We start from the raw sequence: 26,201 nt of genomic DNA, 5'->3' as shown, positions 1-26,201 counted from the left end.
CCTTTCTTTTGTTGTCGGATTATTGTGAATCTTGCTAATTTGCAATGATATCTAAACGTAAATATTTCTATTGTGTTTGCAGAAATATAATTAGTTATAAATATAACATTTTAGTTTGGCTTGAGATGGCATCTCATTCTGAGTGGTCTTATTAGCGTGGGACAAATACGTTCGTCGGGTATTCCCTCATGTACAGACTGGCGGTGCCCTCTCCCCGCGACCATCTCCCTCTTATCTCGTTTCAGGATGGTGGTGGGGGCGCCGAGGGGGTGCCCGCGGACGCAGGGGGCCTCCACCTCTTCACCCGGCGGCGGCGTCGTCTACAAGTGCCGCGTGAGCGAGAATGGGGGCACCTCGGAGACGCCCTGCGCGACGGTCACACCGCCGCCAGGTAAGTGCGCCCCCGTGCACCCAACGAAGTTATGGGAAACGCTCCGTTATCTCCCCTGAAACTTCGAAATCTAAGGAGTAAAAATAATAAACACCCACCTTGATGTGGCACTACTGCACTCACATTTTATCATCACAATTGGCTGAAATCAAGTTAAAACAGCATTAGCAGATGACAGAAAGACTATACAACGCTGGTGCGACAGACGGTAATTAGAATTAAACTTAAAAAAGTGCGTAGTAAAGAATTTTTGGAAAAAGAAGAATTTCCACTCGAACGCTTACTGCATCAGGAACACTAAAATAGAAAGTGTAGACTCGAATAAATACTTGGGCGCTACCTTTACTCCCGGCCTCTCCAGGGTGAAACATATACGGGGAATATATAGATAAGCTAAAAATAATAGGATTCATTAAAAGACTAATGGGTGAATGTGATGAAAGGTTTTAAGAGCTATGTTATCTTTCGCTGATTAGTCCTCATTTAGAATATGCTGCAATTGCATGGGATTCTCAAGGAGTTGGATTGATTGCCAAAATTGATCACGTGTATTGTTTATGAGCTAGATTTGAAAAAATTTGTCATGGGAAACTGAGTAGTGTATCAAAATTATTAGAGGAACTAGGTTGGGATTCACTCACGAAACGAAGGCTAAATTACAGATTAAATCCCTTGCATAAATTGGATGGATGTCTCTTGATGCTGAAAATGTTTTACTAGCCCCATAATTTTACAGTAGGAGAGATAATATCAATAAAATTTGATAAATTAAATGCAACGCAGATAGATTTTCATTTTTCCCACGAACGATAAGGGACCAGAAATAAATTGTAGACAGCGCTAGGAGGGAAAAGTGTTTTGGGTCAAGGACAGTCTGGTGTGTAATCAAACCCTGCCACACTTTCAAGTGTGAATTGAATGTGTGTATATTTGAATGAATTGCAATCAACCTAGATTTGTCCCGAGTCGTATTGCTACTAAAAATATTAATTATCACCAAGAGATGACGTCTAAAATCCCAAACGCTTAGTTTTAAAAATCTAATTACTGAACGTTCCTCGCGACGTCAATCATGTCTATTTAGCATTATCGTTGCCCCTTGAGGGTGACAAATTTGGACTTGGGGCGTCACCTCTGAGGTGAAGCGCCAGATAGAATCCACTCGGTGGAAGTTGCTGTGAGGCAGAATGGGAGAGAGCCGCGATGACTGGCGTCGCACCTTTCGCCAGTGGCAGGAACAAGTTTGGGCGACGATGATCCAGCGCGAGTGTTTCTTTCTCAGTGGTGGTCTTGCATTGCAGGAGCGGATCGCTGCGGAGAGGGAGGCGGCGAAGGTGGCCGTGGGTCGTGGGGTGGATGGACGGTGGCGTCGCAGAGCGCGGAGGAGGGTGGGAGGATCGCGGTGAGTGGCCAACGGTGAGGGGAGAGGCCCTGCCCTTCCATTGCTCCCTTCAATGCTGGGTTGCCGGCGGCATTGACGAACAAACACCTAAGCTACTGAAGAATAACTAGAGCTCCGCAATTTCATTTTATTTATTTCTTCACTACGCCTTCCTTGGGAGTAAAAAAAACACTCATTACGTGGTAAAGTTAATGCCTATTTTCTCTGATCAATAAATAATAGGTCAGACAGATTTAGTAAAACGAGATTCTTATTCAGAGCTCTGCTTGATTCTTAGGAAACTAGGTTTGTGTGCAAAAATAATAATATAAATAAGGAATCTTGACTGAATTTGGGAAAAAGTAAAAGATGGACAGTAAATATGGTCCATTTACCAGGATGAACAAAAAGTTGTGGTAAAAACTAAAGATGTGGGGTGATAAAATATAGCTAGATGGATGAATTTTGGTAATTTGGCCATATTTAAAACAGATAAGCATGAGGACTTATTCTTTGCTGGTTTGGGCATGTTGAGAAAATGGAAGAGGTCGCCGGACGAATACAGATGAGGGTAGTAATGAGGGCCAAAAAATTCACCGGTGATTGTAGTTACAGAGACTATCAAAACAAGGAATATTATTAGTCTCTGGGAATGACAAGCACGTGCGAAACATTGTGTAAGAGGCGGAAGAAGACCGCGAGAGTAGGAAAGTATGGGATAAGAGAGGAAAGTGTAATTAGAGTAAAGAGTATTCAGGAATTTTTCTCGGGTTTCCAACCGGGTCAGGTTTCGGAGTACCGACGTTTCGATGGCTGACTCTGCCATCGTCTTCAGGGTTGAAGTGCAGAGCATGGAAATTGCCGGGTATTTATACATGTTGCGTGGGTCAGGTGTGGCCTGATTGGTCGGATGAGTTTCTTCGGCCCGCTCCGGTCAATCGGCCTTGTTCCCGTGTGTTTCTCATCTTTTTTAGTATCGGCTTCCAAATATTACTTATCTGGAAGCCGGTGTCTCGGTTTAAGTTGTTTTTCTCCAGTCGGATCTCTATTCCTTCTTTTACCACGCGGTCCCAATAACCGTTGGCATGACATAGCCTCTTTGTGGCTTCAAAGTCGATTCTATGGTCATGGGTGATACTGTGTTCGGCGACTGCCGACTTTTCCGGGTAGTGGAGTCGTATGCATCTCTGGTGTTCTTTTAGGCGTTTTTCAATTGTGCGGCCCGTCTCCCCGATGTAAACTTTGCCGCACTCGCAGGGAATTCGGTAGACTCCCGATGACTTCATTCCGCGTTTGTCTTTGGCCGTGACAAGGAAAGATTTTAGCTTCCCTTGTGGTTTGTGAATCGTTTCCACCTTGTGTTTTTTCAGTATTCTTGATATCTTGTGTGATACTGAAGATGTGAACGGGATGCATGCTCTGGCGATTGGCTTTTCTTCCTCCTCTCTCCTACCCTTAGGTCCCGCGAAGGCCCTTTTATGGGCCTTCGCGGGACCTTAACCAACTTAAACAACTTAAACCGAGACACCGGCTTCCAGATAAGTAATATTTGGAAGCCGATACTAAAAAAGATGAGAAACACACGGGAACAAGGCCGATTGACCGGAGCGGGCCGAAGAAACTCATCCGACCAATCAGGCCACACCTGACCCACGCAACATGTATAAATACCCGGCAATTTCCATGCTCTGCACTTCAACCCTGAAGACGATGGCAGAGTCAGCCATCGAAACGTCGGTACTCCGAAACCTGACCCGGTTGGAAACCCGAGAAAAATTCCTGAATACTATTCGCTGGGAAAGCCTGAGATCCTTCATTAGAGTAAAGAGAGTAATTTTTCAGTCATCGCCTTGAGTTTCATCCCCCCTCCCCTTCCTGGACGGGCGGGAACTCAAACTTCTTTTTGGGGCACCTCGACGTATATTAATGCGCATTTAAGTTCTTATGGGCTTTGAGTTCGTGCTGTAGTTAGTGCACTGGCTTCCTACCCAGAAGGCTCGGATTCGAATCACGGCGGTAGTCAAAGTTTTCACGGGTTCTCCGAACCTACGCTTGGGTACCAAGTGGAGAGCATTCCGAGTGGAGCACGTCGTCCGTTGGATGAGACGCGAACCATTTACCGTCTTTATTTGATAGAGCGGGCAAGCTCCGAGTTTACCCCAACCCTTACCCCATTCCCTGAAAATCCTACCTCAACCAAAATTGCCTACCTAAAACTAATGGCGCCAGTGGGCTCAGCTTTCGGTCGTCTCCCCTAATAAGCACGCGTTTTGCTGATATCCTAGACACAAAATCTTCTAAAAGTATCTCCTCTTGCAACCTGATAGGAGTTGCATGGTGAAAATTCGACTCATTTTCGCGGTACCACTCTCAGGTGATCAAACGGGGCACACCTTAGGGGAGGAAGCGTCCGTATGTTGCCTAAAAGGGGTGGGGGATGGTGCTCGTAGTAAGAGAAGTATCTCCAGATCACTGGAAAATTTAGAATTTTTAGCTCAAAAATAATCCGTTGTTTGCAGTTGACCATTGCTTCAAACGGAGTCTTAATGTCGATGTTCAGTATGAACAAAATCGGGCACTAATGATGCTGAATCGTTTAACTCTTGAGACAAATGAAACCGGTTATTCCTCCTGCTAACCTTGCGTTATAGGTTAATCGATTCATAGGTTTATTCAAATAATATAAGAAATGGTACTTTAACGAAAGAAATGATTCGCCCTTGATGCTCAATTTCTTCAAACGCAAAGAGGTACAGATGAAAGCGTGAATGGCCTGGCGGAGACGGAAGGGGAAACCCTGGATGGCAGCTGAAAGACCTCGTGCCGGGGAGCGGAGATTGCACGCTCATGCGGAGCGCGAAATCCTCCCGGATGTATTTGTTTACCATCACAAAGGACAGAGGCATCTCAGCAAAGTTTGCTTTCCTGTCGGAATGTTAAGCGTGACCTATATGGCCTTTGTACCAGCCCTTGAGCATGGACACTCGCCGTTCCTTTTGAAATAGTTTTGATGTTATGACAACGTGTGTTTTGTGCTTTTGTCGAAACACGGTTTTGCTGTCACTCCTAGCAATCCATCCTCTGTTTCCAAGAAGTGCCATGGTGGAAGCTTCTCTCTTCGGTGGTAGTGTCCGTCAAACTGTGTACTTTTGAAATACTAAAAATGATAATCAAGCATTTTGAAAAACGTTTTTATTTGTAGACATGCTCTATAAGAAAAAAATGAAGTGAAAATAAATGGAAAAGGAAATGCCCAAGATGAAATTACTTAACCAATTTCTTAATCGCGAAAATGGCGAGTTATTACTGCACTCTGTTCTTTAAGTTCTTGATATTGCATCATGCATACTTCTCCTGCAATAATGAAATCATTGGGCATTCCTCGATGTCTGGTTGAGTGTTTTAGTTAGCTAAAGCTACAGAGGCGTCCTCTAACATTTCGAAAGCCATCAAAATTTCCAAATTATTAGATTAAATGAATAGATACTCCTTGTGATTGTGGTTTAGAAAGTATTATATATTAACTCTTAAAAGTAAATTTCTTACTTTTTTCCTTTTCATTATTTTACAATGCTATCAATTATTAGACTAACCATTTTTAGAGAATTATCGAAATTGTACTGTATTTTCAAGTTAGATTTGTTCTCAATATATTGTTAAAATTAATAATTCGACAAAAGTTACCACTGCAAAAGTATCTCAAGAGAAGAAATTCTTTCTAAAGTGTTACAAATGAATATTAATGGGCAATTTTTTGAGTTTTTCAGCGTAGAAATTTTTTACTCCGGCTTGATTAAAGTATTTCCGATTTTCTGCTCCTGCCAACGAAGACATTGAATGAGTCATCGATAATTTAATAGCATTAATTTTAAATCATATTTTCAGTGCAAATTAAACATCATATAGTGTTTTAGATTAAGTCGTGAATTGACCAATACAATAATAACTGTGTCCCGTAAAATTTATATTTTTTTATGCTTGAAGAAGGTTTATTAAATAAACCCAAGGATGTAATATATTAACTTCTGCTCCCGACGCCACTCCTGTAACATCTGCTCCGCTTTTTACGTAGGTTATTGCACCACACTACTAGTTATTAATTTCCAAAAAAACAACCACCTGGTTTCCTGCAACTTTCTTCCCCCGTCATCCGGTCTCCCAGTGTCAACTCCCAGCGACACGCCTGCCCTCACAATTCGATAGTTGATAAAATGTTTCAATAATTCCCTCATTCCCGCCCATCGACTCTTCAATCGAACTCAAAACTCTAGAGCAGCTTTCGCTGGAGAAAATGGCCGCGGCACCGAAAACTTTTGATACTCTCGTGAGTTTCCTTTTTACATGATCTACGTTTTTGTACATGTGTCGCCCATAATATTAAGCAATACCTTCCAAAGAAACTGCGGGAGATGTCGCAACGGTTACTTTTAACGGAGTCATCCGCTAATGTGCATTTCAATGCAACAATTTCAGAGTGTAAAAATCATTCTGTCAAGGCGAATGATTTTTACACTCTTAAAGTTTTGCATTCAAGCAATACTTACCCAGAACTACGAGGCCTAACAAGAGTGTCCATGAACACACACATATAAATGTGTATTGATTAATTCATAAAAATATAATTTGCATTATACATGCATAATTACCAATATTTTAATAAAGGTCATTAATCCAAAAACGTAGGGGATTACTATTTGTAGCTTGTAATGCATAAAAAGGGAAGGTACATCTTTATCAAAAACACCTCGGAGTGAAGAGAAGAGAGTTGTAGTTATGGGCTTGGCTCTCGCCATCCATTGCAGGTGTGTGCTCTGAGACGGCGGGAGGGGCGCTATCGCCGGCGCCGGGCGGCGGAGAGTGGCGCCTGGGCCGGGTGCTTCTGGCTCTCGGAGGGGGCGCCGGAGGGAAGAGGCTGCCGATCCGCGTCTACGGCACACTACGGAAAAGGTCATCCCTTAGAAGGATTTTCAAATATGCATCGCATTAAATGCTATTTCTATTTCAGGCCGACCCTACATCCAACTGGTTTGTCCAAACTTAGCCGTGTGACTAGAGCCAAAAGATTACACCCATTTTTTAAGCACAAAATTTGATCTATTTGATTTTAAAGCTTCATTTTTAATTCAAGCAGTTTCTCCCATTCATGTGCGAGGAAAGTACTATTGTCTACATCTACTGGTAAGAAACACATAGGCTACGTAGAATATTATAACACATAATCTATGTGGAATATGCGTACATGTTTTTCCTTCCATCGTTTTTATAAAGTCATGCTTGACGCTTGGCGTCAATGAAATATTTCGAGGTCTTAAGTCTAAATATATGTAATGTTTATTAAGTAATTCAAGAACAATGCTGACAAAACAAAACCAGTCCTAACATGGATTATGATAATTGAGGAGCGCAGGAATATTTTAATGCTTGGCATTTAAGTGGATCTGTAGAAGCAGATGATAAGCTGTTAAAGTGCCATTGAAACTAAATCAATTGCTAAGATAGCATTTACGGTGGTAAATAAGATTAGAATACTTAAGCCATTTGATGACAGTTAGGCATAGATTGACGAAAAGGGTGGTATCCATCCATATAAGTGTATCTTTCTTCTTAAAAAAGGAAATTGATGGTTACTGAAATACATCCTGATTTGAGACACACATACATGGTTTATATAAACAGTACCGAAAAAAGTTGTGAGAAAGTGCCGAAAAACTGAGCGTCGGTACACTTTTGCCTGCGGATTTTATGCGACTCGAAGGCTCCCTAGTAAGCGGATTCCGGAAGGTCCTAAAGGGTACGCATGTAAGCTGCTTTGACGGCATTTAGGTCCCATGGTGGTGTCATTTTAGGGAGGATTTGACTTGAATCTTTGCCTTGGTCGTCCGTCAAGAGCTTCGCGACGAGTTTAGCGCAGATCTTTCCCATCGCTAAATTTTCAGCGATAATGTTGTACACTGTCGTCTTATCATTGCCAATACGAATTGAAATTATGCGCACACTTAACCGACGGTCTGAACTCAGAACAAGTCAGGCAATAATTGTTACCAATACTTTTTATACAAAACATGTATTTAAGAATAATCAACTACATGTATTAGGTATTTTAATCTTTCAGTTGGTTCATTGCAGCATCACTTTTTAAATGTGTATTGATAGTTCACGTAGTCTGCAATTAGATACAGATGGCCATCACATATATTACGTACAAGTTCTGTCCCAAAGGTAGTAGGACTTATTTTTTCCCTGATAGACGGACGGGCGACATTTCTCTCGCTGTATTAGAGGAAATGGCGTGTCAGATAAGGTTGGAGGCCGGTAGCAGTTGGTTCCAAGAATTTGCGGTGTGCGGTTCGTTCGTTTGTGAGACACCTATACCGTGACCTCGTTACTCTCCATCATCAACGGGTTATTGGAACAGCTCTACGCCACCAAATTTTGTTCGATACTGGGCAAAACCGGGAAAGAGACTCATGAAATGCTCAAGGCACCTTATCGTGATAACGCCATAGGTAAATTGGATGTTTTCAGTGGTCCAAGTTGTTTCGGGAGGGTAAAGAAGATGTTGAAGACGCCGAACGTTCAGGACGTCCTTCGACCTCAAAAAGTGATAAAAATCTTGCAAGAGAGAAGGCTTTGTTAGACAGTGATCGCATATTAAGTGTTCGCATTATTTCTAATGAATTTGGCATCCCTAAAAGTGATGTCCATCGACTATTGACCGAAAGCATGGCCATGGGCATGGGCCATGGCCATGCTTTGTGCGAAGGTGTGTGCGAAGTGGGTGCCGCGAGTGCTCTCGGACGAACAAAAGGAAACTCGCATGCGGATCTGCCAAGAGCTTCTCGACCATGTGGGTGAGGATCCAAATTTTTTAGACAATGCCCCACCAGACTTCTTCCTCTTCCCCCCCCCTCGAATTTAGTCTGAAAGGACGTCACTGGGGTTTGGTGGAAGCGTTACAACAGGTCATGACGAGGGAGCTTAGCAGAATTCAGGGCATCGCCTTCCAGAAAGCGTACGAGGCGTAGGAAAGCCGCTGGCAGCGGTGTGAGGACGCAAAAGGGTGCTGCTTCGAAGACTTTTGCGTGAATGTATCAATTCTGGCAATATATTTTTGAGGTCGACTCAGTCCTACTACCATCGGGGCAGACGTTGTATATAACCTTGAAGTAGTTTACTTGTACCCAGCGAGTAGAACACGCACGCATGCGTAAAATGATTATCTACGGCACGTCAGTGGTTTCACTCTCGCGTTTTCCATGAGCTTCAATCGATCATTTAGTTCTTATCTCATCGAATAATTTGATTTCCAATAAAATTCAATGCCTTTATGCCATTCATAATGCACAATTGACTGGCTTGAAATATTAACCTCTTTGAATACATTTTGTCACTCTCTATACGAAGATATTATCAGAGCTAAGTAAATTAAATGATTTCACGTTACAAGCAAACACGATAATATCGCTGTAACTCACATTATTTCACTTAGAATGAAGGCATGGCAATAAACTTTGAATTACGACGAATCCAGAAAATGTACACATACATATACATACCTACATGCATATGTGTGTGTGTGTATACATATATATATACATATAATTTTTCACGTTGTACGAATTTTTAGTTAGCAAATGTAAACAACAAAATATCAAATTTAGCACATTTTGCTGCTGAGCATTCACGGTGTCCACAGACACCAGGACAAGGTAATTTGCTCGCGGTCTATGGCCATAAAAATCTAATACGAAGGCACGCTATTAGTAATATGTTACGGTACTACTAGATGTTTTAAGCAATGGCAGTCTTGCTCTAGTGGATTTGATCACGAAGAACTGTATGTTTGAAAATAGTTCTATAGACCATTTCCTTTTGTTTCAGAATTCCAGCCCCGTGCGGAAGATGTGGATTCCCATGCATCAGGATTTGCAGTCAATTTCGTCAAAGTAAGTAATTACTACATGTAATATGTGCTTATAGCTACGGTTGTAGATAATTAGTGATAAAATGTCTAAGCATTTTCCTCTAATCATTTTCAGAATTCTAAAGATATAATAATTGGTGTTCCCGGAGCTTTCAATGGACGTGGTAAAAAGGAACGCATTTTACAAATCAAAGCTAGTGCATTCTCACTATTTAACGAAAATGGTTCTTGTTTTCTTGTAAAAGATTGAATTTTGCATTTTAAATGATGCATACTATTCCTCTGTTTTTAGGAGCAATTTTTATAAATCAAGTTGTTGAAAACAATATGGATATCCATACGCCTTACTTACCCAGCAACACTACAAAGGAGACATACCCAAGTGTACCTGTACCCAATCCATTCCTCACAGATGAAATAAATTATGACTGGTACTTTGGTAAGTGTTGAGAGAATATTTTATTTAATTTATATATATTCTCCACTTTTCTTGCAGAATAAATTTCACAAACATGAGCATTAATAATTTTTTTATCGCTTACTAATCACTTACAGTAAAATAAATTGAATTTGGGCTCGCTAATCACGAGTTTTATAGAGTTGTAAATGCTAAATTTCGATATCCAGGAAGCAAAGTCATTATCGTTGAGAGCCATACTGGTCTGATTATCACCTGTTTTTGTTTATTTACTGCGTTATTACTTTGGTATCTACCTGTACATTATTCCACCGGATATTTTTAAACATCTCATGTATATTTCAGGTTATTCTGTGTCGTCCGGGAGATTTTTTCGAACGAACAGAACATCATATGTAAGCAGTGCACCAAGATCAAGTTTCTTGAGGGGAAAGGTGAGTTTGGGACCATTTTCTTCGGGCGTGGGAACCTTGTTTGTATGTGCGTGTGTGTGCAATATACATATATTAATGTATACTTTGGGCTCAATTAAATAATATAAATTTACGAGGGCGGTTCAATAAGTACCCGTGTTAGAAATGAAGAAACCATTAAAAAAAATTTTTTTTCAGCATTTTATTTTTCCCTTTTAGAAAGATACACTTCTCCCAACGTTCCGGCCATTTTTTAACCCCTCCAAAAATAGGATTTGTCGAACTCTCCAAAATACGCCTCTGTCTCGGCGATAACTTCCTCGTTTGAGCTAATTTTTTCCCGCGAACTATTTCTTCATGTTAGGGAATAAGAAAGAGTCGCAGGGAGCCAGACCGGGTGAATATGGGGGGTGCGGCAGCAATTCATAATGCAGTTCATGCAGTTTGGTGGCGACGATTCCGGATGAATGTGCTGTCCACCGTGGGCAATCGCGGCACCCATCGGGCCGACAATTTTTTATTCGCCAACTTATCATGTAAAATATTATTGCCGTTCCGGTCGACACACTCACGGCCTCTGCTGCTTCGCGCACTTTCGTTCGTCAATCAGCGAGAATCATGGCTTGGACTTTTTGAATGATTTCCTCGGCAGCCACGTCTGCCAGGCGTCCTGGTCGCTCCTCATCAAAAACAGGTGTTCGCCTACGTTTAAATTCGTTGAACCAATATCTAACTGTGGTTATAGATGGCGAAGTGTCCCCATAAACAGCACCCAACTTTGCTTTTATCTCCTCGCATTTCTTCCCATCCAAAAACAAAAAGCGAATCACCGAACGATACTGCTCTTTTTCCATCTAAGCGAAAATCACGAAACACGTCTTACACGAATGGCTGTCAAATCCAAACTAACCTTTAAATCAGTCTGAAATTTGTTTCACCGTCGTTTGATAGATGGCAGCACACGATGATAACATAAACTTCCCTCAGTAACGCCCATTGCTGTCAAACACGGGTAATTATTGAACCGCCCATGTATATGCAGGTCATAAGAAATTTTCTCCTCCCTTCCACTGAAGAAGGTGGCTGTGCCACCTTATTCATTTTTATACATTTTATAATCTTATATTTTCATATATTTTACAAGAATTCATGCTTGAACACTGACAGTGTATAATATGTTCATTTCTAGGTTTTCATTTTTGATTTTCCCGAAACAGTTGGTAAACCATTTCTCATTCAATTTGAATTGGAAGGATCTCAAATGGGGGAGTATTTCGGCTACTCCGTGTGTGTCGAGGACCTCAACTCGGATGGCCTGGATGACTTAATTGTTGGGGCACCTCTGCATTCTCTGGACCATTATAATTCTCATGACATTCAACAATCAGGAGACGAAGGCCGAATTTATGTATTTCTTAATCAGGATGCAGTGAGTATTTATATGGCTAAACGCCGCTCGCTAAAGGCGAAGCACTAATTTCTAAAAGTGAATTATTATTTTAAGCGAAATACAAAATTCATTAGCCTCAACATCTGATTGATATTTAATTTTTTTCTTAGATTACTGAGATGTTCATTGCAACTAATGCACTTGTCTCAAATACTGGGGTAAACGTATTATTATGTGAGAAAATAGGGCAGATCTTCAATATAAACAATTGCGCATCTCATTATTATCTTAAGCTCAAAGGAAATTATCACATAAACAAATAGTTTGTGAGATACGGCTTAGCTTCAGAAGTTTGGAATATAGGATTTGTATCAATCTGATATTTTAGAAACAATATATATGATAAAAATTAAGCGGCGTACATGAAGGAACCTTCCTTTCCAATGATTAATTTTGCAATAGCATAGCATAAGTAGTCTGCAATGGCAAAGTTATTACCACATAGGCAAACAAATGAAAAGAAACTGAAAAAATTAATATTTTCACCAGACCACTGTTCGGATTCGGCAGAGGAGTTTATTATGTTTCGATATTCGAGAATTCGATACTTAATTGTTATTTTTACCACGTGATTAATATAATACAAACTTCGAAGAATGATTACTGTATGAATTTTGAAAAGGAGTTCTTCTATTTATGCTGTAAGCTTCATGAGGATTCAATTCCATTAAAAGCTCATGATAGATGCCCTATGCAATTCTTGGGCAATAATTGGAATAAATCTAATTTTCAGGGCAGGCTGGCAGATATCGGTCACCAAATAATGGGCTCGAAGCAACCCGGAGCTAGGTTTGGAATTTCAGTGACAATAATTGGGGATCTTAATGCTGATGGCTTCCCAGGTTGGCATGAATGTTTTGCGACGTGGCGAATTATTTTATACCAGGCGGTTGTGCCTCATCTCTAACTCCCCTCAATGTACCCTTAGATGTTGCCGTTGGAGCACCTTATGAGAACAGTGGCCATGGCGCAGTGTACATTTATCATGGATCCATCGGTGGAGTTAAACCCTACTACGTGCAGCGAATTTCCGCTTTAGAAATTGGCCTTTCGCTGCTGGGATTTGGGATGAGCATTTCAAGGGGATCGGATGGGGATGAAAACCATTACAATGGTAAGATTTACCTGATTTCTTGTGATTTCCTAAGCCATTACAGGAAATTTATTAGTAATTGCGATTCCTTTGGCATACGAAGACTGTTCAAAAACTTCCCGAACTTTTTGTTTAAAAAAATAACGTTTCACTAACAAATTATTGATCAGGGTCCCCTTTGATCGATTATTGGTAAGTTCTCCCTTTAAATTAGTCCCCTTCCCAACTTATACACTTATCCCAACGGTGTTTCTACTTTTTGAAAAAGTCCTGGAACGCTTCTTCCAGATTTATCACAAGCTCCTCCGTCGAATTTTTCTCTATCTCTGAAATGGTATAAAATCTTTTTCCTTTGGGCGGGATTTTTAGTTTACGGGACAGGAAAAAGTCACATGGGGCAATGTCTGGTGAATATGATGGGTGGGAAAGCACAGTGGTCTTGTTTTTAGTTAAAAACTCACGAGTTCTAAGAGACGAATGCGCCGGCGCGTTATCGTGGTGAAAAAACCACTCGCCGCTTCTCCAAAGTTGATTTCCAAAGTTCGGGTCGTTTTCACCTCCTCACCTTTCACCTCTGTTAGGCGTTTCATAGACCCCATTTAGCCCTCCGTATTGACTGTCTAGGCTTTAGGTAGGTATTTGTGATGCAAAGCTCCCTTCACATCGAATCAAACAGTCAACATCACCTTGGAAATCGCGCGAACTTGTCCAGCTTTTTTGGGGTGGGGGGATGCTTCGCCAACCCATTGCAAAGATTGCACTTTTTTTTTATGTCATATCCGTAAGACTCATGACTAATCACCTGCTTTGATTCTGAAAAAGAGCTTTCATTCTCTTTATCTCGATTAAAAAGTTCATAAGAGACGAACTTGATGTTTTTTTCTGGCTTGCTGTAATCAAGCGAGGCATTAATTTGGCGGTGGCTCGATGCATTCTCAATTTTTCAGGCAGGATTCAATAGCGCGATTCAATTGAGGTACTACACTCTTCTGCAAGTTCCCTGACAATCAAACGTCGATTTGTACGAACGAGTTTATTCACTATCTCGTGTGAAGGTCATCAGTCGACGTTGATGGTCTTCCGGAACGCTCGCCATTGATTGCAGTCCATTTTTGAGCCGAGTGAACCACTCATAACACGCGGTACGTTTCATATCATCAAGCCATGATAACCAAGACAAAAGGTTTCTTGAAGGATTTTCAGATTTTAACGAAGTGTTTCACAGAAAAACGCTGCTCCTTCAAAGAGATCATTTCTGCGGATCCGATCAATCGCATCGCTCCATGAACGCTTCACATAAACGGCCGTAACTAATCAATAAAATAAGATATTAACGAAATTGTCAAAGAAGGTTATTTAAAAAGTTTACGCAGATACACCACCTTTAAGCGGATGAAAACATAACGAACTGGAGGCCCGCCACTCTAAAAGTCCGGGAACCTTTTGAACAAACTTATTTCTCAGTTTCTTGTACTAGAATAAGAGCATAAAATATTTACTTTAAATAACATTTTTATTGAAATAAATGATATTCTTTAATTAAGCGATGTAATTTTTTTTAAACATGCCTTTACCACGTTGGAAATGGAATGATAGGGTCACTGTATTTTCCCATCAAATATGGAGAATATGAGCGACTAAATTGCATCCGCCTACGAGCAAGGTTAGCTAGATTTATTCAGTGTGAGCGTCCACAGAGCTCGCCGGCAAAAATCTTGGTTTCCACTCTCCCATCGCCTGATTGAGGAGTGCTGGCGAGGAGTGATCTGCACGATTCAAAAAGACGCACAGTCGTCGTCGGACGCAAAACTAGAAGTGCCTCCTCACCAGGGTGAACAGACCATAGTTACGTACCACGGGTATCCTTTAGTGTATGCAAAGCAAACTAACTTATCTGTATTGCAAAGAAAAAGACTTCACGGCGCCAACAAGCAGTGCTAGTGCTCTGTGTAATTTCGATGCTGGATGGCAAATATTATTGACACACGTTCGTAGTTTCATCATCAAAAGGTAAAGGTAATTATGGCGAAGTCTATACGCCAGTCCCATTTCCAGCGGAAATTGTGGTTTGATCCATTAAATGCAACATGCAATGGCCTTCCCCATTGACTAAAAATTAATATGCTGGAAAACGTTCATGTCCAGAGATGTCCTTTCCTTACAAAATTTTAATTTAGCAACGACTGCTAATAGAAATACCGAAAAATGTGACATTAGCAAATGAATTAAATTTAACACACAGGACTGGTAGGACTACTGAAAAATGTAATTGCACCAAAAAACAGTGTGAGTCATTATTTTTTTAAGAAAGAGTTTTAGAATAGAATATTTATCATTACAATTACTTAATAATATTCAAAATACATTCCTCCTGCATCGATGCACTTAGTTCAGCGCGTCTGCCACTCGTCAAAAGCCCGCTGGAAGTCGGTTTCCGGAATACTGTTAAGAGCCTTTGTCGTCGCCGCTTGAACCGCCTCGATGGAGTCGAACCGATATCCTTTGAGCTCCCTTTTTACTCACGGAAACAAGAAAAAGTCAGGTGGAGCCAGGTCGGGGCTGTAGGGGGGGTGAGGCAACGTTGCCACGCCGAATTTCGTTATAAGCTAAATTTCCACCCGCGACAGTTTTTGTTCCTCGCTCAAGACTTTTGGCACCAGCTTCGCGCACACTTTCCTCATCGCAAGATCCTCTATTACAATGGTGCGGACGGTTCCAACTGAAAGGCTGATCTCCTCACTGATAAGGGCAATGGTTAAACGCCTGTCAGAGTCCAAAACCTTTTCCACTTTGACCACCTGAGCACTAGTTCGAGCGGTCGTCGGGCGTCCGACGCGGTGTTCGTCTTTGATGAGCTCCCGGCATTCCTTAAACATTTTGTGCCACTCAAACACTCTTGTGCGGCTTAAGGTATCATCCCCATAAGCCTGTTTGATGAGTTCAAGGGTCTTCGTTGCGGATTTTCCGAGTTTAACGCAAATCTTCACAGCGTAGCGTTGCTCGACGGTGCGCTCCCTGCTGGCGCGACGACACCACAAACAATCACACGTCCCAAAAATCCACCTCCTGTCTCAACGCATGCCCGGAGGCGACTGAACTAAATTGCGCCTGAGTGGCGGGGGACCCCTCTACTCAGCCGACCTGTCGGACCCCCATCCACCGGTCCTTTGAGGCTACAGCGAACCAGTCCCGATACCTATCGTACGGGCCCTATATTTCAATACCCTAGCCATCGTTTTTCTATCTTCTCTTATTGTAGATAAATAGTCCGTGACTACCAGAAGAATGAGTGATTGACTAAAATTTAAGGCATTTTGTGGAGGACCTGCATGTTAAGTGGCTATTACTGGCCAATATTGAACCCTTGTGTGTGTATTTCTATTGATTTTCAGACATTGCTGTTGGTGCTTACATGTCAGGAAAAGTTGTACTTATGAAGTCTCATCCAGTTGTAAGATTTCAAGCAAGCCTGATCACAAATGTGGGCAAAATGGATATAAATGCAGGTGGATTTTTGAGATCTTGCATTAATTACTCTGGGATTCATGTGCCTAAATCTCTTGGTAGGTCATATTTTACCTTAGGTTAAAACTAAAAATATATTTTTTCAGTTTCTTCATATTTATGGAAAAATAATTATAAATTAATAAAATTTGTATTCTTTCAGTTGCCTCAGTCACTTTAACAGCCAAAGCAGAGGCGGTGTACTTAGTAGCAAATTCCATAAGAAATGTTTCTTATTCCTATTTTCCAGAACTGATGCTTAACATTAACCATTGTGAAATGTTTGGCTTGGAGATAAGTGAGTATAAACAAGATACAGTATTTTAACCGTAATTATGGTTGATTGTTCCATGCTAAAAATTCTATTTAACATTTGAGGAAGTCTCCAAAGGTTATTCAAGACCAGTTGAGGTGACAATGGAATTTAAAGTAGCTGAGGAAGGTGAAGAGCCAAAGAAAGCTCCAAATTTCTTGAAGCGACCAAATGGGAAAGCAGAAAGTGAGTATTTTCGCCAAGTTATAAATGAAATGTCCTGATGGGAACCCAGCTACATGGCCAAAGGGGGAAAAGATCAAATAAGAATGTTGTTAGTGGTCATCAATCAATTGATGGCCATTGACAACATCCCTGTTTATTCATTCTAAACTATTCAATTAATTTAATGCATCAACTCTGAAGTCATTACCATGACCAAAACAAGTAGATTTTTAAAAAAATCTGGACTAGATAACACTTGCTCAGATTGTATGATGCATTTTTCTCAATGCATTTGCATGAACAAGTACATTGTATGTATCTGTTGCATGTATATGTTTAATGATTATGGCAATCCGGCGAAGTCTATATCTTTTTAATGATCTATCTTCATATCTAAGTCCATAACCAATTCTGAATGCTTAGATGCAAAATATATAACTCTGAATAGAAATTGTATTTATGATTTTTCATAACCTTTCCTATGAATATCATTCACTCTGTTGTACCAAATCCATTTTGAGACAAGAAAGAGATGCACATATGAATAGTGTATTTCATTGAAATTTGAGACAATAAAAACCATGCAATTATTTATAAATTCAAATATGAACAAAATGAAGTTCAAATTGGAGTGTAGTCTTTACAAGTTTTCTACCAGATAAGGATATCAGCTGCTGTTGTTTTGATGACTAACTCAATCATCGCCTTCTGCGTATTGATAATAATGATTTTTAGTCTGCTTAACAGTACTATATCTACATTTACACAATACCCCATGCAATACGCCATCACCAGGGTGTGTGGCAGGGGATGCCAGGGCACCAGCCATTCAATAATTAATCATTCAGCTGAAGGCTCAGATTCACTACCAATCCCATTCTTATTTAAGCATGTCCTTCATCACCAATACTTTTCATGTAACTTGCAGTCATACTGGTATTTTTCTAACATTTGGCAGCTTTTCTTTGTATTTGTCTCTCGAGTATTGTACATTTTCAGTTTTTCTGATAAACAGTGATTTGAGATACTTTAAGCATGGATAAACCATTTCTGCAACATTTTAATTTTTCCATTCATACCTATAAACTCATAACGCTATTCAATAGATAGCATGAATCATTATGGTGGGTTAAGTAAAATATTATTTTAGACTCAATAAATTTGGCTCCAAGTTCATTTGATTCCACCATAATCCAATTTTTATTTGATTAAATGAAAATTTTGACTGTTTTACTTGCATTTTATCACCTTGAAAATGATGTTATTACCATTCCACAACACCAATAAGTATCTCAGCCCTTCTTAAATACTAATTTTAGATTTGGTATGGTGACTACTAATTTCCTCACATCCAATTTATACTTTATTCCCTCAGTATTAGGATTAGACCATCTCAATGAACTAACTCCTTTAAGAAGCATTACCCATGTAATTTCCTATTCCTACAATTGAAAACAAAAAAGCAGCATTATTTCTCTCTTTCCATTACCAGAAAAATCTTATCAACTCCACCCTATAGCAGATCCAATGCTTCCAAACAACATTGTGTATAAAATTCCTCCACTAGCCTATTGTGGAGAAGATCATATATGCACAACAGATATAGAGAGCAAGGCTGCTATGATTGGCGTGGTGTAAGTTTCAATGATAATTAGATCAACATTTCATTTTTAAATCTATCTTTTCTATTAGTCAGACTTTCATTTAATTATTTCGATTTTACCTCATTTTATATTATTCATCTCGAAATGCAAGTTTAGAATTATAATTACATTCTTATGAATCAATATTTAAATTCGCGTATTAGGTATTTGTCATGATTAATCTTTTGAATTGTTCATGATAGGTCCCCCTTTGTCATTGGTTCTGCAGAGTTTATTGAAATGAGCGTTCTCATAAGAAATAATGGTGGTCCAGGGAGCTTGGTCCAAACTCAAGTTATTTTTCCAAGAGTCACACCTCTTCTTAGAATACCACAGAATTGCCAAGAATTTCCTAAACCTAGTGATATGCCAAGTAAATCACTACTTGTGTGTGAATTGGGAAATATCATGTTGACTGATGAAATGGTGAGTTAATTATAGATGTTTTCAAAGCGTAGCTGTTCCATGTAACAAATTATCCATTACAATCATTCAAAGACTCATTGGATGGACTACTAGTCAAATACCAACATGCTTTTTTATTCTTTAGAATGGGCATTTGGTTCAAATGTCAACGACGTTGTATGACTACTGGTAGCAATAAAATATGCATGTACAATCCATCAATAAAAATAGATTATAGTCATTAACCCTTTGTCTTCCATATAATTTGCAATAAGTTCTTTCAGTGGAAATAAACACAGGTTACCAGCTATCACAAAATAGGCTTTGTCCTTGTTTAAGGGACTCAATTACCTACTGGGATCTGACATTAATAAATAATTTATTTATGACAAATTTCAGGGTGTCAATTCCATCTGCATTCCTTTAATTGTACCATGAAACATTTAAAATGTCCTGTATCCTAATACAGCAGCACTGTATGAATACCTAGGTTTTTAATCATTTTGTTATCTCCAATGCTTTGAAAAACCATTAGCAAAAATATTTTCATTGTGTGATTGCACCAAGTGTGGTGACATTGGCATCACACAACAGAAATTCTCTCGATACCCATTGATTATTACAACAATTGAAACATCATCTCCAAATAAGGAATTCATTGTCATAGATAGTGACAAATTACAAGCAAATTTATTCTTCAAATTATGTAGCAACTCATTTAAAGAGATATGTTGTAATTTTGTGTATGCATCCCTCAAATTTTCATACAAATTAAAGGATAACATTCAACAAATCAGTTTATTTATGGAATTGGCATAGATATTAATTGATGTAACAATAAAACCCAATGATTTCAGTTGCCTGAACATAAAATAGGTTTCAATTTAAATGAATAACAGCAAAAGCAGCATAATGTAGATGAATGAAGATTGTGTTACATCATTTCAATTTGAATGTAGTTGCTACATGAGTAAATGCTTTTTTGTTAGCATAGGGCGCAGAATAATGTACCTGCTTAATAAAACTGGAGAATTTAATAGGATGCTTTTCACTTCAATTTGCCAGTAGCTTTTTTGGTACAGGAGACTTAAACATGGGTTGTAGGCAGATGATGGAAGTTCTAAGATTTTTCTTAATTTCCTTGTTCATTAAACTACTCGCTGTCAAGTATTCTTACCCAATTCCCTGTATGAAGGTAAAGGATTCTTAAAATCATTAATTTACAAATATTTTTTTATGCAGGAGTATCATGAGTATTTCATGCTTGTATTATTCATGAAGAAAAAGTGTCATATATTGGTCCATCACTAACTAACATATTTTGTATAAAAATTTAAGGCACACATGATTTCCAAAAAATTATGAAAAATTTATACCAAAAGTTTTAGATATCAAGGAAATATTATGATGATCTAGTTGATAGAATGCTGGGCTAATGACTGAAGGGCCCAGGTTTTAGTCAAGTTACCATTGAGTGCCATCATCTTCCCCCAAGCGGTGTGATTTTTTGGTTCTAGATATTCCTAGATCTTCCTAGAACTACAGGTGGCATAGGGAAAAGAACTGGCCCCCAAACCTTGATGTGCAAATTTCACATATGCCATAGATGGCTTAGTTATAGAAGAGGCCTTCATCTATTAAACTTGTCCTTGGCTTGATTACTGTGATTAATTAATGAATAGATGAATACAGTGGATCAAAATGACCAATGTGGTCAATTGACTATCTGCCATATTGCAAGTCGTAATTCTCAAATGACTAAGTGCCATCTCTATTCCTTGATGATAAAATGAAAAGTAAATTCATTAAATGCTCAGCTAGGTTTGGGGTAATGGCATTATGATTGAACATTAATAGAGTTATGTTGAAGGATAAAATTCACTTAATTCTAATATTTTAACATTATTTCTCATTTCAATGTTAGAAACATCTGCTGCTATTATTTGACATGAAGAATATACCATCCCAATATGATAGGCTTGAATTTAAAATTTCTTCGACAAGTGCAGGAGAAGATATTAAACCAGAGAATAATGATCAAGAAATACTACTGCCATTGAGGGCAATTTCAGATGTAACAGTATCTGGGTAAGTCCTTGTTTTCAACTGTTGCCCATGGTGAATATAAAGATATGTGAACTCTAATTGTAGCAATGAAGATTGATGAACTTCAGGGTTAAGAAGGATAAATTTCTTTCATTTTCCAAGCCGGAGGACTGACCTGAAGTACTATTTCTCTGACAGGAAGTATACTTGGGTAAAAATTGGCTCCACTACTCCATGCTCAAAAAATAAGCAATCTAATAAAAGATTTAACTATCTGGTCCGCTGCTACACATGAATGCTTTTTCTATTTATTTGGCTTTCTGATTCTATCATGCCACTGTCTCCTTACAGAGTAGGGTGAGAGTGTGTATAATTATTTTTGAAATATTATAATGTAAATATTATGCCAAATATGAGTAATACATATAATATCTGATATTGCAAATTCATTGATTCTAATTTTGTGCTCATACAAATGCATCTACTATGTTTTTCACCCATTCTTGTATAGTTGCAGAAAATGTATGGCATACTACAACAAGAGAGTTAATATAAAATTATTTTTAACTGGTACCTACATAACTAACTACCATATACATGCCCATTACATTTATTATAACTCTAAAAGGGTGGCCAGTCATCCTTGACAACTGGGAAATAAACCAAAAATCAGAAAGAAATTGAAAAAATCTGGAACTCATTGATCAAACCTGGAATTTTGTAGAACTCATACATTCCACAAGAAAATAGAAAATGGGCAGTAGAAGGAAAAATGGGTTTTATTTTCATAATTTGAGTTTATTATTAATGACTAATCTATGGTTTTTTAAACTAGCAGTTTTCAATGTGTTATTTATTCTGTGAGAAGGTAAGGAATTGTATGTCACATGTGTGCATACTTAAAATGAGTGTTTGTGAAGCTTATTGGGCTTAGCACTTCACTGATAAAAAAACTACCTAAACTTACTACTGAACTATGACTGGGTAATAATCATTCAGTAAATACTTCTTTGGGTAAGAATATTGTGGTAGTACATACTCATATATACATACTCATGCATACATACATACTCATACATGCATAATAGGAATGATATTTTTCACTAACACCTGGTACCTACTGATATGCTTCTGTATTATCACTTGTTTACAAATTTGTATTTCTTTTATGCTAGCATAAACAAAAATTCAAAAATAGTCATGGCTAGGTTTGCATTCATCTAGATGCTCAAAAAAAGTCAAAAATTTAAATTTAAACCTATAAAACTACAAACAAGTTAATCTCATTTATATAAGCAGGTTTTTATTGAGGTGAGCCTTTAGACTTTTCAAATTATTTTTATTAATTCATCACCTACCCAGTAATGCCTATACTCCATGGGGAAATGCTTAAATATTTCCATGTGTTCAGCAGTTTTCTTTGGATTAAATTAGGGATATGAGGTTGTAAAAATGGTAGCACAGAACCTTGAAAAATTAATTTATATTCTTGAAAACCTTGAATAAACATGGAATCAGAAACCATCTAATTGCTGACCACTCCATATAAGTTGTTACCCAAAAATTCTGAAATCTTAATCTAAGGCATTTCATTCTCTTAGGAAATCATTTCAAGGCAGGGTGCACTTGTGTAAAAATGAATGTAAGCTGCAGAGTGCTATTTCATTTTCCCATGTTTATGAGGTAAGTTCAGTTGCTAACAGTTTTTATTCAAGAAACATAATTGGCTTACCGGTTGATTGGCAGAACTAACATATATCCAAAGAGATTTCTCATTTTACTGTGAAGTTTTCAGTTCTTTGAAAATAAATAAGCTTCTAGGAATAAGAGTAGAGGGTGTCTTAATAGTAGCAATAGTTTGATGAAATCTCAGCCATCAAGGACAGCTTGTATCATGAATGCAAAACTGAACTCCCATTAATATGAATGTGAATGACTATTTAAACTATTTAGAATATTGTGCACTAATTATACTTTGCCTTTAGTTTTCTGATTTTATCTTAAATTAATCTGCATTGAAGTAGAAGCATTTAGCTTATGTGTACTTACTTTCACACATGCTCATTGTGATTCTTGGCTATATTGATTTACTTACAGGTTCATATCTTTGGACCCAGTCCATTAAATCAAGTGAGGTTTATTTTTAAAGTCCCAACAGCCATGGAAACTTCATCGGGAACAGTGAACTTTGTTAAAGTTTATCATCCCCAGGTTTGTTAAAATTTAAATTTGCATATACTGGCAATGTCTATGCTTATTTCATTGATTTTTTATTTATATCAAATGAAATACTGGGAGTGTCCAACCATGTCTTTCATAGTTTGTCCCCAGGATTTATAAAAGTAGATTTTAGGGGAGGCGACCTACAGCTGAAGTCATTTGTGCCATTATTGGTGGACAGGAAAGGATGAAGGGTAAAACCTGGCATCGGCATTAGCCTACTCTTAACAAAAGTTGCCAAGGGGTCCGCAGCTGGACCAATGGACGGTGTACTCACTCAAAGTGCCCTCCACAAAGCTCTTTAAGTAGGGATTGGGATTCCCCTGAAAAATATCTCCTGCCTCTGGGATTCGAACCCAGGTCCTCTGGGTGGGAAGCCAGAAGGTTAGCCACTGCACCATCCCAATCCCCTAGGATTCATTAATTAGCATTGCCAAGGCCACTTTAAGGAGATGCTCCAATGGAAGTGGTAGAGTGAACAAATGAGGAACTCTTCTCTATTGGCTGACCCCATTATATTTTAGCTCTGATAAGTGCTAGCTAACTCTTGTGATGTGACCTTTCACCATAACATATTGTTGGTAAGTCAAGGTTGGCTGTCAGTAGCAGCATAACAATGAATTGAAGCCTTAGCTAGTGGAATGCATCTTCCAGTATTTCTGTTTCAGAATTACCTGTGTTACTATGTTAATGATGAAGAGTAACTAAAAATATCCAGCCAGCTAATTAAATGCATAGCGCAATACACTTTCAATTTTTCCACTAGAACCCCATACCCTAATTTTATCTCTATTGTCATCTGCATTAGCTCAATTAAGGAGTAATATAAGTCAGTTGTGATTTTAAAGCAATTTATGAATGTGCCAAATAAAATTTCTTAATTTTAAAGAAAGCCAAAACTAAATAACTATTGTTGGTAATTCTCAGATGGTTGACAAAATCAACATTGATAATATTTTCCATTTGGAAATTGACAGTGTTGCTGCCCAATACTCAAAATGAATCCTATGTCTAGGAATCCTTGTCTTGAATAATGAACACTAAAAGTAATGCATGTCACTTCTACTATCCCACCTATAAAACAATAAAATATAATAATTCTTATTTAATTAGGGAAAACATTATGGAATCTTATTCTTAAGGACCTAAAAAGCCTTCAAATCACACCATTATTCAATGTGAAACCCCTGACACACAAAAAACCAGGTTTGAGGTCTTATTGATTTGTACATTTCAACTTTAAACTTACTTATTGGTTGATCATGATGTAATACATTGTTTTGTGTCATTTGTATTGATGAACTTATATTTTTAGTAACTTATATAAATACTGCACAGGATGTACAGGAAGGGATTGGAATATGAATAATGGAATCTAATCTTAAGGTGGTGGATTATGCTGTTTCTGGACTAGGCTGAACCCCTAAGCCTTCCTTCCTTAATGGATGCATAATATCCTCAATTATTTATCATTAAAATAAAGTCTCTTGGCACTCGAGTGTGCCTAATAATCTTTTTCGTGGAATAAGAAATACTTGTAAATAAGGAACTCAGTAAGTTGAGGAAGCCATTTAGCTGATGAACATATGTAGGTGATTCTTATTTAAGCCCAAATGTAATCCAAATAGCAGTATTTAACTCCCTCACTAGATTTTTCTTATATCCACTTATTTTCACTTCAAAATTTCCGCTCTTGCCTACTTTCATAATCAGTCTGTCATAATTGACTACAACTATTTTCTACTCTCCACTCACAGTGCATAACATTTTCATCAGTTTTTAAATGAATATTTTATTAATTTCAGACTTTTGATGGCTACCCTTCAATCTCGTGCTCATTTGAAAAGGACTTTCACAATGACTCAGCAATGCCTCCTAACAAAGATGATCGAAACAGAAACTATAAGGTGGAATCAAAGAAAGCTGGCAGAAGTAAGTAGTGCAATACCCAAAAATCTAGAACCCAAAAAAAGTTAACAGAAGTAAGTAGACACATTATATTATTTTGAACTTACCTTTACTCAGTTAATAATAATTCTCTCCTGATAAATGAAAAATTCTTTTGATAATCTTTATTGACAATCAAATGATGATATTTAAGTATTTTAAATGAAAACTACACTGAAGCACAGTTAAAAAGTCTATAGTACCAATCTTTGTTCCTGGAATGGAGTGAATAGACTCCTAAAATGCTCACTTGGTTCAACAGACATGGGAGAACAAGGTAAATTGTCAATCATGGTTCAATTTGACCGCAGGTATTTTTTTATCCAAACTAATGAATGTAAAAACGTGGGGTGCCATATGAAAGGAGTTGATACCCCAAAATCTATAAAGGATTGTCAATGAAATGAAAAAGTAAACCAGGGAGATATAATTCTGATAAGAAATCTGTTCATGGGTCAGAGGGCAGCAGTGATTGTAAGACGTTATATTAGAGAGTTGTTTTTGATGGAAAGATTAGTGAGTTAAGGGTTTAGTTTATATCCAACATTTTTAACTGTCTACATTAAGGTAATGGTGGTGTAATACTGGAAGCAAGTAATAGGAGTGTGAAAGTTGAGAGAATATTTAAATGCATTAGATTTCTAGAATACCTGATCCTCTATGTGCATATCATAGATAAATGTTACAATGAAAGTACAAAAAAATTGAATCATCTGGGAAAAGTAGATGAAGAATATGGGTTAAAAATTTAAAGAAAATATTGTAAATGGAAGTATGAAATGGGACAAAGACTTCTGTAAATGGAACAACAAAAAGTAGCAGAGGACTAATATTCTGAAAATGAGTTAGAGGTAAGAATTAGGAGGGAAAGGAAGGTTTAAGATAGAT

General features: G+C 38.2%; 1 protein-coding gene and 1 long non-coding RNA gene across 3 annotated transcripts in view; both read left to right on the top strand.

Annotated features, from left to right (window-relative positions):
- Positions 1 to 16,544: 16,544 nt before the first annotated feature.
- LOC139685706 (uncharacterized) lies at positions 16,545 to 17,067 on the top strand. The gene is made up of 3 exons (XR_011700215.1): positions 16,545 to 16,633; positions 16,738 to 16,872; positions 16,953 to 17,067. It is a non-coding gene; the product is annotated as an uncharacterized lncRNA (long non-coding RNA).
- Positions 17,068 to 23,293: 6,226 nt separating this feature from the next.
- Positions 23,294 to 26,201, top strand: part of LOC139687848 (integrin alpha-IIb-like) — an 11,903-nt gene continuing 8,995 nt past the window's right edge. The window contains exons 1-2 of one of the 2 annotated variants that reach the window (XM_071585177.1): positions 23,294 to 23,357; positions 25,172 to 25,298. In XM_071585177.1, coding sequence (XP_071441278.1) covers positions 23,307 to 23,357; positions 25,172 to 25,298 — 178 coding nt within the window. In that variant the 5' untranslated portion in view covers positions 23,294 to 23,306. Of the gene's footprint in view, positions 23,358 to 23,595; positions 23,751 to 25,171; positions 25,299 to 26,201 lie in introns of those variants that run through there. The other variant, XM_071585186.1, reaches the window with a different exon arrangement.

This window comes from Hetaerina americana, unplaced genomic scaffold (genome assembly GCF_022747635.1).
Source record: "Hetaerina americana unplaced genomic scaffold, ioHetAmer1.1.p SCAF_1, whole genome shotgun sequence".
In the NCBI taxonomy this organism is placed as follows: Eukaryota; Metazoa; Arthropoda; class Insecta; order Odonata; family Calopterygidae; genus Hetaerina; species Hetaerina americana.
Note: the sequence above shows the minus strand (reverse complement) of the source record. Positions and strands in the feature narration are given on the sequence as shown.